The 13279-nt window shown below is 45.5% G+C and overlaps 1 protein-coding gene across 2 annotated transcripts in view; it reads right to left on the bottom strand.

The window, feature by feature from the left end:
* The window catches only part of med13a (mediator complex subunit 13a), a 71068-nt gene that overhangs the window by 18070 nt on the left and 39719 nt on the right, over nucleotides 1-13279 (bottom strand). For both annotated transcript variants that reach the window (XM_031857436.1, XM_031857435.1), the window contains 8 exons: nucleotides 10473-10673; nucleotides 10156-10350; nucleotides 9870-10032; nucleotides 8517-8627; nucleotides 5907-6662; nucleotides 3691-3907; nucleotides 1099-1129; nucleotides 117-238 (listed from right to left, as the gene is read on the bottom strand). In XM_031857436.1, coding sequence (XP_031713296.1) covers nucleotides 117-238; nucleotides 1099-1129; nucleotides 3691-3907; nucleotides 5907-6662; nucleotides 8517-8627; nucleotides 9870-10032; nucleotides 10156-10350; nucleotides 10473-10673 — 1796 coding nt within the window. The remainder of the gene's footprint in view (nucleotides 1-116; nucleotides 239-1098; nucleotides 1130-3690; nucleotides 3908-5906; nucleotides 6663-8516; nucleotides 8628-9869; nucleotides 10033-10155; nucleotides 10351-10472; nucleotides 10674-13279) is intronic.

Here is a 13279-nt window from a genome sequence, read left to right as displayed (position 1 = left end):
ACACACACACACACACACACACACACACACACACACACACACACACAAATACTGTGCCAGAACACGCTCTGTGTCATGAGATATTCATTGCACTGGAAGAAAAGGTCTCTACTAACCGCCAGATCATCCTCATCCGAATTGAAGAGGTTGTCCAGGTCGTTGATGGACACCACCAGGTCTGTCTCGTGGATCAGGCTGGTGGAGGCCATGCGGTTGGAAGCGGCCACCCGCTGAGCATCTGCATGAACAAACACGGTGACTGTTAACACTTAAATATGAACAAGTAGATATTGGGGGCTTGAGAACTCAATGAAACGGGGGCTTTGAAAGACTGAATTGAAAAAGTAACCAAAGTTTAATTTAGGATGCAATGTCCCCGGATCTGAACACCGAGGAGCAGCAAGCCTTTGGCCACACAGTCGGTGTCTTCTGAGGGTAGCAGTATGACTATATTATAACAGTTACATGAGGAAAACAGAACTCACCAGTAATTGGTAAAAGACACTGAAAGCTTAGCATCAAAGTGTGTGCAGAATTTAAATATGAAAAGCTTCCTGTTTCAGTGGCAAGTGTACAACAATGCAGCTTATAACAAGCTAGAATATTAATAGGCAACGTGTTGCTTTGGCAAAGCTCTTCTTCAAAATTCAGAAGGTTAGTGTTGGATTATCACTATTGGAACGGGATGAGCCCATATCAGCTGAACATACAATGGACTGATAAATCACAGTTTGAACCTCTTCAATGTAACCCCTGAGGAGCCTGCAGAGGGCCCGAAGAAAAACTGGGTCCCTAAATATTTAGAGCTCAAATGCACCGTTGTGGTTCAATAATGATCAAGTGTCATTTATACATTTTTAGACGGGAACACAGATTCAAATTTGACGGGTATAAAAACAGTATTCTCCCGTCATGCAACAATGTAGAGATGTTGACTAAATGTAAGTTTTAATAATCAAATTCTTCTTTTGGCGGCAAACTATTTCAAATGTAAATAATTAATTTGGTGTCTGAATTTTCCAGTTTTTTTTTTTATCTCTGGTAAAATAGTTATTATTAAAGGAAAGAAGAAAAACATCGACATCACAGGTTCCTTACCATCTGACGGACCAGCTCCTTCATCTTCACCCTGTGAGGAAGAAGAAAGGCAGGAAAGGTTAGGAGTGACGAAAACAAACCACACGAACCCATGCAACCAGACGGATCCATCACACAGTGATTATTTAATTAAACAATGCTCCGAATGAACGGTCTAGACAGACACATTGTTTATAATAATATGACACCGGTCCCATGTCGATGAAGCTTTTTCTTGCGCTTAATGAGGACCCGTTAGTGAGCAAAGTCTGCTCCATTACGGTGTTAAAATGTGGGCGTGTGAAATCCTTTGAGCCCACAACTGTGATTAAGAACGAGACGAATACATTTGACTGGACCCGAGTTGGGATTAATCACAAAACAGAACAACACAAAAATATCAAAGGGGGTTCCTTTCTCCAATCAAGGCAAACATACTGATAACATATCATAAATAATAGCCATAATAAAAGGAGAAAATTGGACAGGAACAGAAAAAAGGGACAGCTTGCCTCTGCTGTGGCAAATGAGGTTCCCAGTGTGGATCAGAGTGAAATCATGATCCAAGGAATGGCCTCTTAGGCTCCCACCCAGACATCAATATCTGGGAGGGCTGGCCTTCTGTGTGTGTGTGTGTGTGTGTGTGTGCGTGTGCGTGTCTGTGTGCTCTCTTATGACGGGTTGTGTGAACACTGTGTGCTGAGCAGTTCTAGCTGGGGAACAGGAATGTTATGTCCCCGCCATTGATTTCATTGCGCTCCAGGGCTTTTCTCTGAGTAACGCAGGCTTTAATCCGTCTCCCTTAAAGGACCAATCCACAGCAGCGCACAACATCTGCACCAAGGCCACAATCTATAGGTGGTAATGATGCCTTAACCCCTTATCAATAACCTGGCCTTGGGTGGGGAAGTGTGCACGTGTGGAGCCTTAATATATTGCAAAAGCTTGTTCGACTCCAAGGCTGCCTGCATGAAGGCCTCCAATCACCCATTTCCTCCATCTCACTTGCTTCCCTCATTTATCTGAGGCTTTTTTTTTCTCCCAAGCACGCATCTAGCACTTCATAATTCAGCAGGCTCTGACTAGTTGTACCACTTCTGTGCAGTGGCATATGATGATCCTCCAGCTCAACACGTGTGTCACATGGCCCTCAGCGGCAGAGTCAATAACTTTACAGAGGATTTTATGGTCTGATCGCTGGAGATGCTCATTTACGGTTCACGCTAGGTTTCTGTACTCTGCAGTGAGACACAGTAAGTGGTTTAAGAGTGTGCTGAGCAACGGCTTGTCAAGCTGTAAACACACTTGCATAAAGGGTTTCGGAATAAATGCTGGAATCTCAAACCTTTAACTTGATATACTAAATTCATCAAGAGGAAATTCTCTTGGTGCTCCAGGTTTTTATTCTGCATCAGCCAGGCAGGAGGTTAAGTATCTCAAGTAAAAAGTTACACACACACACACCACATAAAGCAGACAGTGGAACAGCTCCGCTGCACAGACTGCTCTTCTGGGACTCCCCCCTCCACTGAGAGCTGCCTTCACCCTTATATTCCAGCAAAGACCGGGGGGACAGAGGAGAAGGGAAATATTTGAGTGTGCTTTTTCAGCTTAATGGTTCAGTGAGCCAGGTTTTGTTGCCGCGGATAGACTCGAGGCTCTGTGAGGCTTGCTGCAAACATGCAGGCGAGGAATGAACACACATTCATCAAATCTCCCTTTCAGCGCTGCGGGCGCTGCGTGGCTAACAGGTGGTCCTCGTCTGGAGCCGGAGCCAACAGCCCCAGAGGCAGATGAATACGGTGGGAAGGGGAAGGAGGAAGAAGGCGGCAGATCAAATAGGAAAAAAACATAACTTAAAAAGGAGATTGGACAGGCAAACTATTTGATGTTCCTCTGGGCTCAAACAACAATAGAGATCCAGGGATAGCTTCCTGTACTGTTAGACTTAGGCAGTGAAAGCGGATGTATGCAGAAAGCAGCCGTACTGTTTAGTATCGCAGAGGATGCTGATGGCTGATTTTCTACCTCGCCTGCTCACAGATCTTAAAATCAGCCCTCTTGTGCCTTTTTTACCCCGTGCAACTAGTGAGGAAGGTGTGAATGAAGTAGTTACTCTCCATGTTGCCTTTCAGCAAGACTTGTCACTGTCTTTATGTTATTGATTAAATCCAACGGGGTGTGGCTGCAAACTGGATTGAGAGCAACCAACTGGGAACCGGCATTGTGCGTGGCTTATTTGTTGGCATAGCTGAGTTCAAACAGCAGCAGACAAACATTTAAAATATGTGGGTGCATCAAAACCTGCGTGCAATGAAAGATCTGAGTATGTTGTCAGAGATGGAGTTAAATGAGAGTTGTACCAAGGTAAGGTTTGCCAATACAGGGAGGTACTGTCCTGCAGTTTGTTTTTATGGAAACAAGTGGCAAAACCTGTTTTCATGTAGTTGATCATACACACGTAGGAAAGCGTGTAATAACTCTTGTCCAGAGCAACAATAAGCACGAGGGATCATTTTAACAAGGAGGTACAATACATCCATTAGATACTGCAAGGCTTTGAGGAGTGACACTCCAGCTCAGAAACATTCTTCACCCCTCTGCTTGGCTTACCTTATGTTTCTTGCCTGGCTCCCGCTCCCCGCCCGCCTTATCCTTCTTGTTGGAGAATGTGAACTTGACATCTCCTTCCTCGAAGGCGTAGGGGTCCACCTCCGGCTCGTGATCTCCGTCTGTTATGGCAGCCGATAGGTACTGGTTCCTCCTGGCTCGATACATCTGGACACGTTCTTCAGACACCTTAAGGGACCAATTCGATGCGGACATCACCCTGGGAAGAAGGAAACACAAGAGGTGTGAGGACTCTGCAGTAGTGTGAGACCACCATCAGAGATTTACAATTCACAGGCAACAGATAGCACCCAGCAGTTCCACAATGTACACTCGACGAGCTATATTGCAGATCATTTGAAATCGATATGCATCGGTCCAAACTGAATCAGTTTCATGAAATCCAATTTGTTCTTCGGACAAATTTACACACCATGTGGATTTTCAAGTCTCACACACAGGGGCACAGACAGTACATAACTGTTTTCACACCCACTGTGTTGCCAACTTTCCCACAGGAATTTGCAACTTTAGTTCTAAAAAAAAAAAAAGACACCAGCGACAAATTAGGTGACTTATTCAGACCATCAGTGAAAAAGCAAGACAACATATATTCAAATATATCATATTATATATATATTCCCATGATGCTGCTCAGACTAACTGCCAACAGCGCGGGGTCTCCCCCACTCATCGGTCAGTAGGTGGGAGTTAATACAATACTCACAACCTTTACATTCTAGTAAATAAATACTGAGTCATGAATATTTTTGTATAAATAAATAGTGTTAGATGGATAATAAATAGGCTAGTTGACCTAGGCCTACATACACAGTATAGAATTATATCCGACTCGTCTGATATGTATAAACATACAATTGAATTTTCCATTAAAGAAAAGTTATAAAATTGTTTGTGTATGCTATCAATTATAATTAAAGAGAAAGATAATTGCATCTCTTATTGTAAGATGTCAGTCTGATCAGTTCCCAAATCATACAAAGAAGAGTTGTAATTGTGTTTAGAAACAACTACTTCACGATGATTCTTGCTTTTAAATTGGCCAACAGGAACATTTCCTCAGCGGCTCTGTTTTGGCCTCATGTTGCCGGCTATCATGTGTCGGAGCTGCTACCGCGTTTATCTGCAGAAACAGAAATGGCAGCGGTTGCAAACAACTCTGACAGCTGTCAGGCAGCAGAACTGGATGCATCATGTTTGTTGTCAGACAATTACATTCCCAGCGGATTCATGGAGACGTTGGTGACTGCAGCACTGACACATATCTCACTCAGCTCATTTAAATCTCCTATGTGGCTATGACTGGGAACTACTTGTTCCTTCTATGCAACAGGACAGGGAGGGAGGGGAAAATGAAGAAAACCACTGGCTGCTCTGACCCAATTTATGCGTCCCTCCCCTCCACTGCCTCCTATATCCCCCTGCACCTCTGTCCTCTCGTCATGCCTGTCCAGCTCTGATGTGAGGTGATGGTGCGCAGTGGCCAGGGCCAGAGATTAGCCGCCATTCAGAGTTGTGGCTGGGGGGATTACAGCTCACTAGAATAGCCATCCCAAGCGGCTGGCCCCTAGGGATTGAATAACCCCGCCAATAATTCCCACTCTGGCCGCCCCACTGGTCACTCTGCCTGTCTTCACACTGGACAAGCCCCCCTCGCTCTGTCCGTCTGCGATCCTCTACCTTTCCAGCAGCTTCTTCTTGGTGCAAGTCTCCCTCCACTGTCTGCCAAACTGATGCTCCATGCCAGCTGACAGTACTCATTTCATCTCGAACTGGTTTACAATAGCAGGTTTATCTTCATCTAACCCTATCATTACACTTCCTCTCTCCGAGGTCCAGTATGTGTGTGAAGGAATCGATGAGTAGAGCTGGCGTATGATGTCAAAAAGGCACGTAGTAAGAGATTAAAATGCTGTATGCAGCTAAGTGATATACTGAACATTCTAAAGCTGACGGACGAGGGAGGGGGAGTGAGGCGGGGGAATCTGATAGCAAGAGAATGAGAAAGAGAGGGTTTTGCATGATTACTCTGTCAAAACATTTTATTCTAACGTGGGCCTCTCTGTTAACAGAGGTAAAGGTGGGAAATGGAGGGTTTGGAAGCCTAACTGCGAAGGGCTGAAGCCTTTATCGCCCTGTCTATGTATGTGACAGAAGTCATCGAAAATGTGATCTAAAAATTGGCAGGTGTCACTCACTCTGTGACCGACACCACGTTGTCCTGTGACGCTAAGGGCTCGTCCCTCAGCTTGTCCCATGGCAGCAGTGGTGTGGGCATCTCGGCTTCTTTCCTGCGGGGTAGGTTAAATAACCGCCACGGCGCATGGGAGCCGCCGTCCTCCAAGTTGACCGCCGTGCCCACATACACAGTGGGCTCCAGGGGCTCAGAATAAGTCGAAGCTCCGTGGTGGGAGTGGGAGTGATGGGAGTGGAAGTGCTGATTCAGGCCCTCTGGCCCTCCGGGTTCCTCGCCGCCCCCCTTCACCCCGACCAGGCAGGGCTCCGGGGGCGGCTGGTAAAAGTGTTGGCTGTTGGGGGTTGAAGGGTTCTTCATGCCCTCCCCTGACTCCTCGCCACGCTCGCAGGGGTGGGGGCTAAGTGGTGGGGGTTGGGGAGAGTTGACCTGTTCCGACGACCCAGCGCTGACGCCCCCACTGTGGAGCTGGGGGGCTTTTTGGATGCCGGACACGTCCGTGGAGCGCATACTAGGGAATCTTCCTCCGTCCTGGCCCCTCATGGCTAACCTTTGGCCAGCTGTTGCCTCGGCATCTATTGACGCGTCGTCGCTGGTCAGGCTGCGATGATGGAAAGGTGTCTGGGGTCTTTTCTGCAGCTTGTCACCTTTCTCTGGCTTCTCTCCCCCAGCTTTGTGCTTGGTAGGAGTCTGGGAGGGCTGGCCCGCCGACGGAGTTTGGCCTGGGGTGCTGCCTGTTCGTTGCTTCACTGACTTGTATCTGCAGAGAAGAAGACAAACAGGAAAAATGGGGAGACTATGAGGCACCGGCGACACCAAGCAAAAACGGCAACAGAGACAGTACATGAGGAGAATGTTTCATTGTCGTGATACGCAGCGATCTTGTGCAGCTTGTGCAAAATCTCCTTCTAAACCCCTTACATCTGCTTCGTCTAGAAAACAACAAGTAACTTAATCCTCTCACCTGCAACGTGACAGCCCCACGTATTCATCTCCAATCAATTGGCACGAGTGTGAGACTGTCTGCAACATTTAATCCACTATGTGGATGTGTTTGTTTACCTTTTTACAAAACATCCAAAAAGAAAATCAATAAAGCAAATAACCCAAGTGCTGACAGATGAAAAGAAATACCTCATTCTTAGCTCTCCTGCCTATTCAGCTAGTTCAAATGAGGCTGATCTGATGATACATTACACTGGAACACAGTATAACAAGGCTTCGCCGTGGTCATCAGGATCTGTTGGTTGCCGTGTGGACCACCTCACCTGAGACCACCTGACAAACCGAGCCAGTTGGCCCACCTCCTCTTACACCACCACCGCGGCCGCCGCCTATCTCCTGGGTCAACATCAGTGTTTCTTTAGCCTCTCCGTCGCGGGGCCAGCGCTCAGCCTGCTGCCACGGTTGTACATTAGGGTGTTGATGAGGAAGCTTTGTCTCTTTGATGGCCAGGGCCCTAGCGTGTGCTGACAATTAGATGTCGAGAGAAGCAGACACACGGAAGGCTTCCATCTACAAAACAAAGCTAATGGCCAATAAAACTGGTAACGCACACAGCTTCCCATATCTGTGTCGCCAAAGTGCTGGGTGGCTTCCAACAAATTAGCATGCTCCAGCTGACTGGCCCGATTCCACTCTGCAGCCCAAGCCGGCTCTCCTCTCCCTCAGTGGGGACAGAAAGAAAAAAAGCCTTGTGCAAAAAAATTCCCAAATGGAAGTATGCCCACACTTGCAAGGTATCACACGGAAAAACTGTTTAGATAGTACTTGCTCATTAAGCATGAATCTTAACTGTGTTTCAATCTATTGGATTTTGGACAGTACAGGCACCTTTTATAGACTGAACAACAAATCGATTAATGGAGAAAACGATATATAGATAGATATACAGTATGTATGTATGTATATATAAAAAATAAAAGATTAACAAGTATGAGTTAGTTGCGGCCCAACTGAAGGCTGCAGGTTACAGCTGATTTGCCGTGTCATTAAAGAAAGCTTCAAAGAAAGTATTTAAATCAAAATGTGATGAACAATAAAAACAAACATACTGCTGAAATCAAGCTTTTGCAAGTGTGAGGCTGAATGTAGAAAATAGTCATGCTGAATAGAGGTGTGAAGTTGGAAGCATGCACAACAAACAAAGAACATCATTAACGGTAAGGTGTCAGACTCTCGTGACATTTAAACGTCATTCAATATCTTTTGAGCTAATTCGTCAACGCTAAGAGCAACATGCGGGGTCCTTTCTACACCGCAGCATCCCTCGAGTGCTCCATCGGAGGTCAAGCTATTCTTTCTCCCTCACATTATTCCCATCAGTGCAAGAATAGAAATGTCTGACTTACAGAAATACACTGCCGCGGCAGAGGGTTCAGCCCCGGCAAGGCTGTCACTTAAGACAAAATAGTGATGAATTGAAAAATATGAAGAATAATATGCTTGTCAGACTAGACGTGGATATAACTGGCAGATATTTTGCTGACTGTGTCCCTCTGTGCCGGTGTTCAAAGCTCCATAGACTGTGCTGTACCTCTTTGAAATGTCTTTGAGCACACGTATGAGCAATACCTGCACATGCTGTACAATATCCACATGGTAAGTGACTGACCTGGAACAGCTGCAGTATGACCTCTGTGAATGCTCCACAAAATCCCAGGCTCCCGCTTTCTCAGCCCGCTCCTCCTCACAGGTACCGTTGGTTGCGGCTGAGAACTTTCGCCTGAGGAAGGAAGGAAAAAAACAAAAACACAATTCTTAAATGGCTATTTTCGTCTGTCAGTATCACAGCTTTTTAGTCATGTGAACAGACTCATCCTCTTTTTTTCTCGTTTTTTTCAAAACACAAATCCTAAAAAAGGTGCACGACCCTTTCAGACGTTCCTTTGGTATACAGTGGTGATTGGTAAGAGCTTGGTGCTGAGGCTGATTTCATCGCCCCGCTTGCAGCAATAATATTTTGACTGACAAGCCCAGCAGCCAACACCAGCCGACATTCTGTGCTTGGTCAAGGGGCAACAGATCCCGGGTTGCTCCCAATGTGTCAGATTCACTGATGGTGAATAACACAAGAGACCATGTGACAAAACAAACTGCAAGCTAACCCCTACTTTAATTACTAGAGACTACTATTTCCATGTCGGTTTCTCTGGAACTTTTGGATGGTTTATTTTTTGAATGATAGGACATTATCGAAAACCTAGTCAATGTAGTATATATATGACTGATGTAGGTGTAGGAAAATTACACCGAAAGGCAACAGGGTTGTCAGGCACACAGGTCAGTGAAAGACGAAAAAATAAAACAGACTAAATTCAGGGAAATGTTCAAGTATTGACCAGCTTCACTCCAGTGGGAAACACACACCTCATTCAAAGTTAATTTCGATGTAATTAACCAGGCATTGGCATCTGGGCTAGTGTTGAACCCTGAACCAGTTCAAGTAGTTCTGTTAATTGTATTGTTTTTAACTGAAAATTAAATGTCAGACTTTCGAAGAGCACTTGAACACTGCCGCGCTCTTCTTTACTCGCCTTGTTACACCAATAACTTGTGAGTGCTCGTAAAAAAAAACAAGTACCGTCAGGAGAGGCTGGCTGGTTCTCTCTACCGAGATGAAAGACTCAGCAAATGGTTTGAACACACTGTTGATGATTTTACAGTGCACCAATTAGGTGGGAAGAAGGGCGAGTAGCTGTTCTTATGGAGGTTGTTTTGGTATCTTAATTGTGTGCTTGTGTGCTTCATTTACATAAACCATAACCCTCCCACCTCGTTTTCTTTTTAAACTCTCAATCCCTGCTCACTTTCTGATGTTTTCCCAGATACAGGGAACTCTTTCAGTCTGTTTAATCTACCGCAGCACCGATCAATACACAAAGACAATCGCTTGGGTTCAACTTTCATATGAAGCACGGCTGATCAATCCGCGCTACTTTCCCCAGAAAAGAACAAACAGACTTACTTCTTCTGGGCTCGGTTGATATTGCACTCTTGCCAGACGCGCTCCACTACCTGACTGGCTTGCCGGCGTGGAATCTTGCCTCCGTGGTGACTTTTTCTGTCCACGCTGAACGCATCAGACGATGAAGGCATTTTAACCCACTTCTGGGCCGAGTGAGAGTCCACTGGGGGAGGCAAAGAGCAGGGTTAAACAGACATTTGACAACATTTCTAAATGATGAATCAAATCAAAAGCAACCCCGGCCCTTTATAGTCTTTATAAATTGACGCTGTGTTTACACCACTACCTGTCTGTGCCTCCTCAGGCGATGTGGGAGGGGTGAGGGTCACCAAAGACATGGCGGGCTCTCGCTGGGAAGCAGGCACTTGGTGGCCACCCGGGTAGACGGCAGTGCAGTGGGAGGACCCCACAGGGGCCACAACGGGGATGTCTGACTGGGGCACCAGCACAAGGCAGGCAGGGTACACCATCCGCACACCACCTGCACATGCAGAGGCGAGATGTTCACGACACCAAAGCAGTCAAAACCAACGCAGTGGCCTCTACATTTAAAACAGGTCACCTCACCAAAGATTCATCTCAAATCATATTGCAAAAACTGACCTACGAGGACCTCCACAGAGGCTAGAGACTCATCCTCCCAATCCATGTCCTCCGCTTTGTCCTCCGACACGCCATGCTTGGCACTGGGGCTGATGGGATAGAACTGGTTCCACTCCTCAATCAGCTTCTGGGTGGGCGGGTCTGACATCTTGAATGACTGACCAGTCAGTGTCCCGTTCAGACCGAAAGGACTCAGGATCACTAGTCAGAAGGAAAGGGTGGGGAGGAGAAGAGAGGACGGAGAGACAAGACAACGTTAGTCAGCATGAGGACATCTTAAACTCACTCATCCCTCTCACAGGCAGAGATATTCTTAAGGGTGTCATATGCTATACAGATTCTAACACCTCAATTTGGGATTTGGGATACTTCTTTTGTTCAACTCTGTATCCTTTACCTCCTGCACTTCCCTTTTATTGTTCTTACTTTCATTAATCTTTCCTCTTCTCCTTCCAGCTTTATATAATTTTTACATCCTTAACTCACTTCCTTTTTTTTAAAAATCCAAATTTTTTGCTCACATTTTGAACCTTTCATTCCACAGTCATCATTCTTCTTCCATTTCTTCTTCAACAAACTTTATTTCTACCATTTCACTCTTTACCTCTTTTCTTCCTCCTTATTCTCCTATCTTGTCCAAATTCCTTTCTATAATTAGTCTTTCCTTGTGCCCTTTCCTTAAGTTCTGGCCTTCAATTCATACCTTCTTACTTTGCATATTTCATTCTTCTTTCCAGTTTCGCTATTGCAACAATCTAATTCTCATCTTAATCATCCTCCCCTTCCCCTTCCCCCCCGTATGCTTTCATCTCCGGCCGAATCAGCAGCGACCTTTCCAGAGCGCCGCTGGACCGAGCCGGTCCCGTCTGACTCGCCAAATACTTAGAGAGCAATCCAGACGCCAATTATTGGCAAGCGGCGGCCTCTCAGAGCCCATAAACAGAGGCTTATAAAAAGGGCGACTCCTCAGCAAACACACTTGACTGCACAGACATATGAGAGCACACAGAGAGCCCATCAGTCTGCCTTGGAACAGACCTCCATCCATCAGGGAAGGCAGATAGTACCATAAACGACATACATAATGCATGCATATGAGCATGGAAACCATATATATACACCGTATATATATATATAAATATACATATACATATACATATACATACATACACACACACACACATACATACACACAACCTGTCTACTTGTTACGCATCCATTCTCTCTCTGTATCATGCATTTGAATGTGGAGAGGGGGAATAGAAATGGTTCTCCTGTATGAACAGACTGGTTGTGTGTGTGAGTGAGCATTAGTTAAGGTCCCTCTCTGCGCTGATTTTCTAGAGTCATTACTAGACTGGATTGCCTCGGTCCCCTGGTATTGATCCTGCGGCTGGACCAAAGGACAGCTCCCATGATGGGAAAATGGCGGGAGTCAACGGGGTGACAAAAAAATAAATAAAGAGTAGGAAAAGGAAAATGACATGCATTACCTCCGAGATCCTACAACACTTAAAGTTATCGCAAAAACAAACATGGTACAAATGTTTATACCATGCACTCACTAGAAATAGATACATTTAGCAACCTCCTCGCTATATATTAGTTTTGATTGGTCGTGGCGGAGTCCACCACTCCCAGGCAGGATTCAGATTGTCTTCCTAAGCATGAGGGATTCACAGTGTTGCTATTTGTTCCATTTTGATGTGTATGTTATGTGCCTCAGTGTTATATATGTGCTTGTACTGTAGGTGGGTTTGTTCTGCCTGACGCATGCTGCAGCCTGTTATGTCTGCTCTGCTCTAGTGTCGTACACTTTTCTTTGCTTATATGTGTATTGGTTTTGTCTATAGGTTGCTGTCTGTTTGTCTTTGAATTTTAATTCCATTTCCAGTTGAAATTTTGTAATTTTAGGCTGCCTTCAAACATCTGGCCGGGGACAGCAGATGAAAATTAGCCTCTCTGGCTAACTCTGGCTCACTTACAGTACAACTGTTGATTGGTGTGCATTGTCCCTGCAAAATAAATAAACAAACAAACAAACAGCGGATCAATCCAGCGCAATTGTGTCTCGTCAATATGGGCCTCAATGTTTACCGTTCACTCTGTCAGCACCATATCAGGACTGTACCAATTACTACCTACTACCACTGAGAGGCTGTGTTATTGTGAAGCAAGCACAGGAAACAATGTATTAATCATCGTTCATCAAAGATGCATCCACAAAACACTAAGACGTGTCATTATCGGCATTTGCCCTGCTATTGTGTGGAAAACCACTCGCAGCATGAAATGCGATTATAATTATTATTGGCTGCCTTTAAAACAAGGGGAGTAAGTTGGATTGCGCTGGAAAACAAATACATCTCTCCCGTTGTACTTCTGACAGATGATTTGCTCAAGCAGTGGCATTGAACCACACTTGTTGTTACCATGGCAACCACAGGTGTCACCAAATCAACCAGGACTGAAATCTTGAGGATTACAACAATAAACGGGGAAGGTTTGGAAACGATGAAACACTTCTGGGGGTTTTAAGGTAGAGACTGGCAGGTGTAAGGAGGTAGTGGAGTGAGAGCACTGTGGAGCATCACCAGTCAAAGGTTGGTGCTCAGAGACACAATGCATCCTGGATGCCCACAGAACACACTGCCTCAGCAAAAATGAACCCGCACAACAACATCCAACTATGGTCGATCATATTAACCTTAATTAAATTCAACCCAACTTCCCCCCCCGTTTCATTTCTGCATTTCTCGCCACACACACACACACACACACACACACACACACACACACACACACAC

This window comes from Anarrhichthys ocellatus, unplaced genomic scaffold (assembly GCF_004355925.1).
Source record: "Anarrhichthys ocellatus isolate YVR2014 unplaced genomic scaffold, GSC_Weel_1.0 scaffold18, whole genome shotgun sequence".
Lineage (NCBI taxonomy): Eukaryota > Metazoa > Chordata > Actinopteri > Perciformes > Anarhichadidae > Anarrhichthys > Anarrhichthys ocellatus.
Note: the sequence above shows the minus strand (reverse complement) of the source record. Positions and strands in the feature narration are given on the sequence as shown.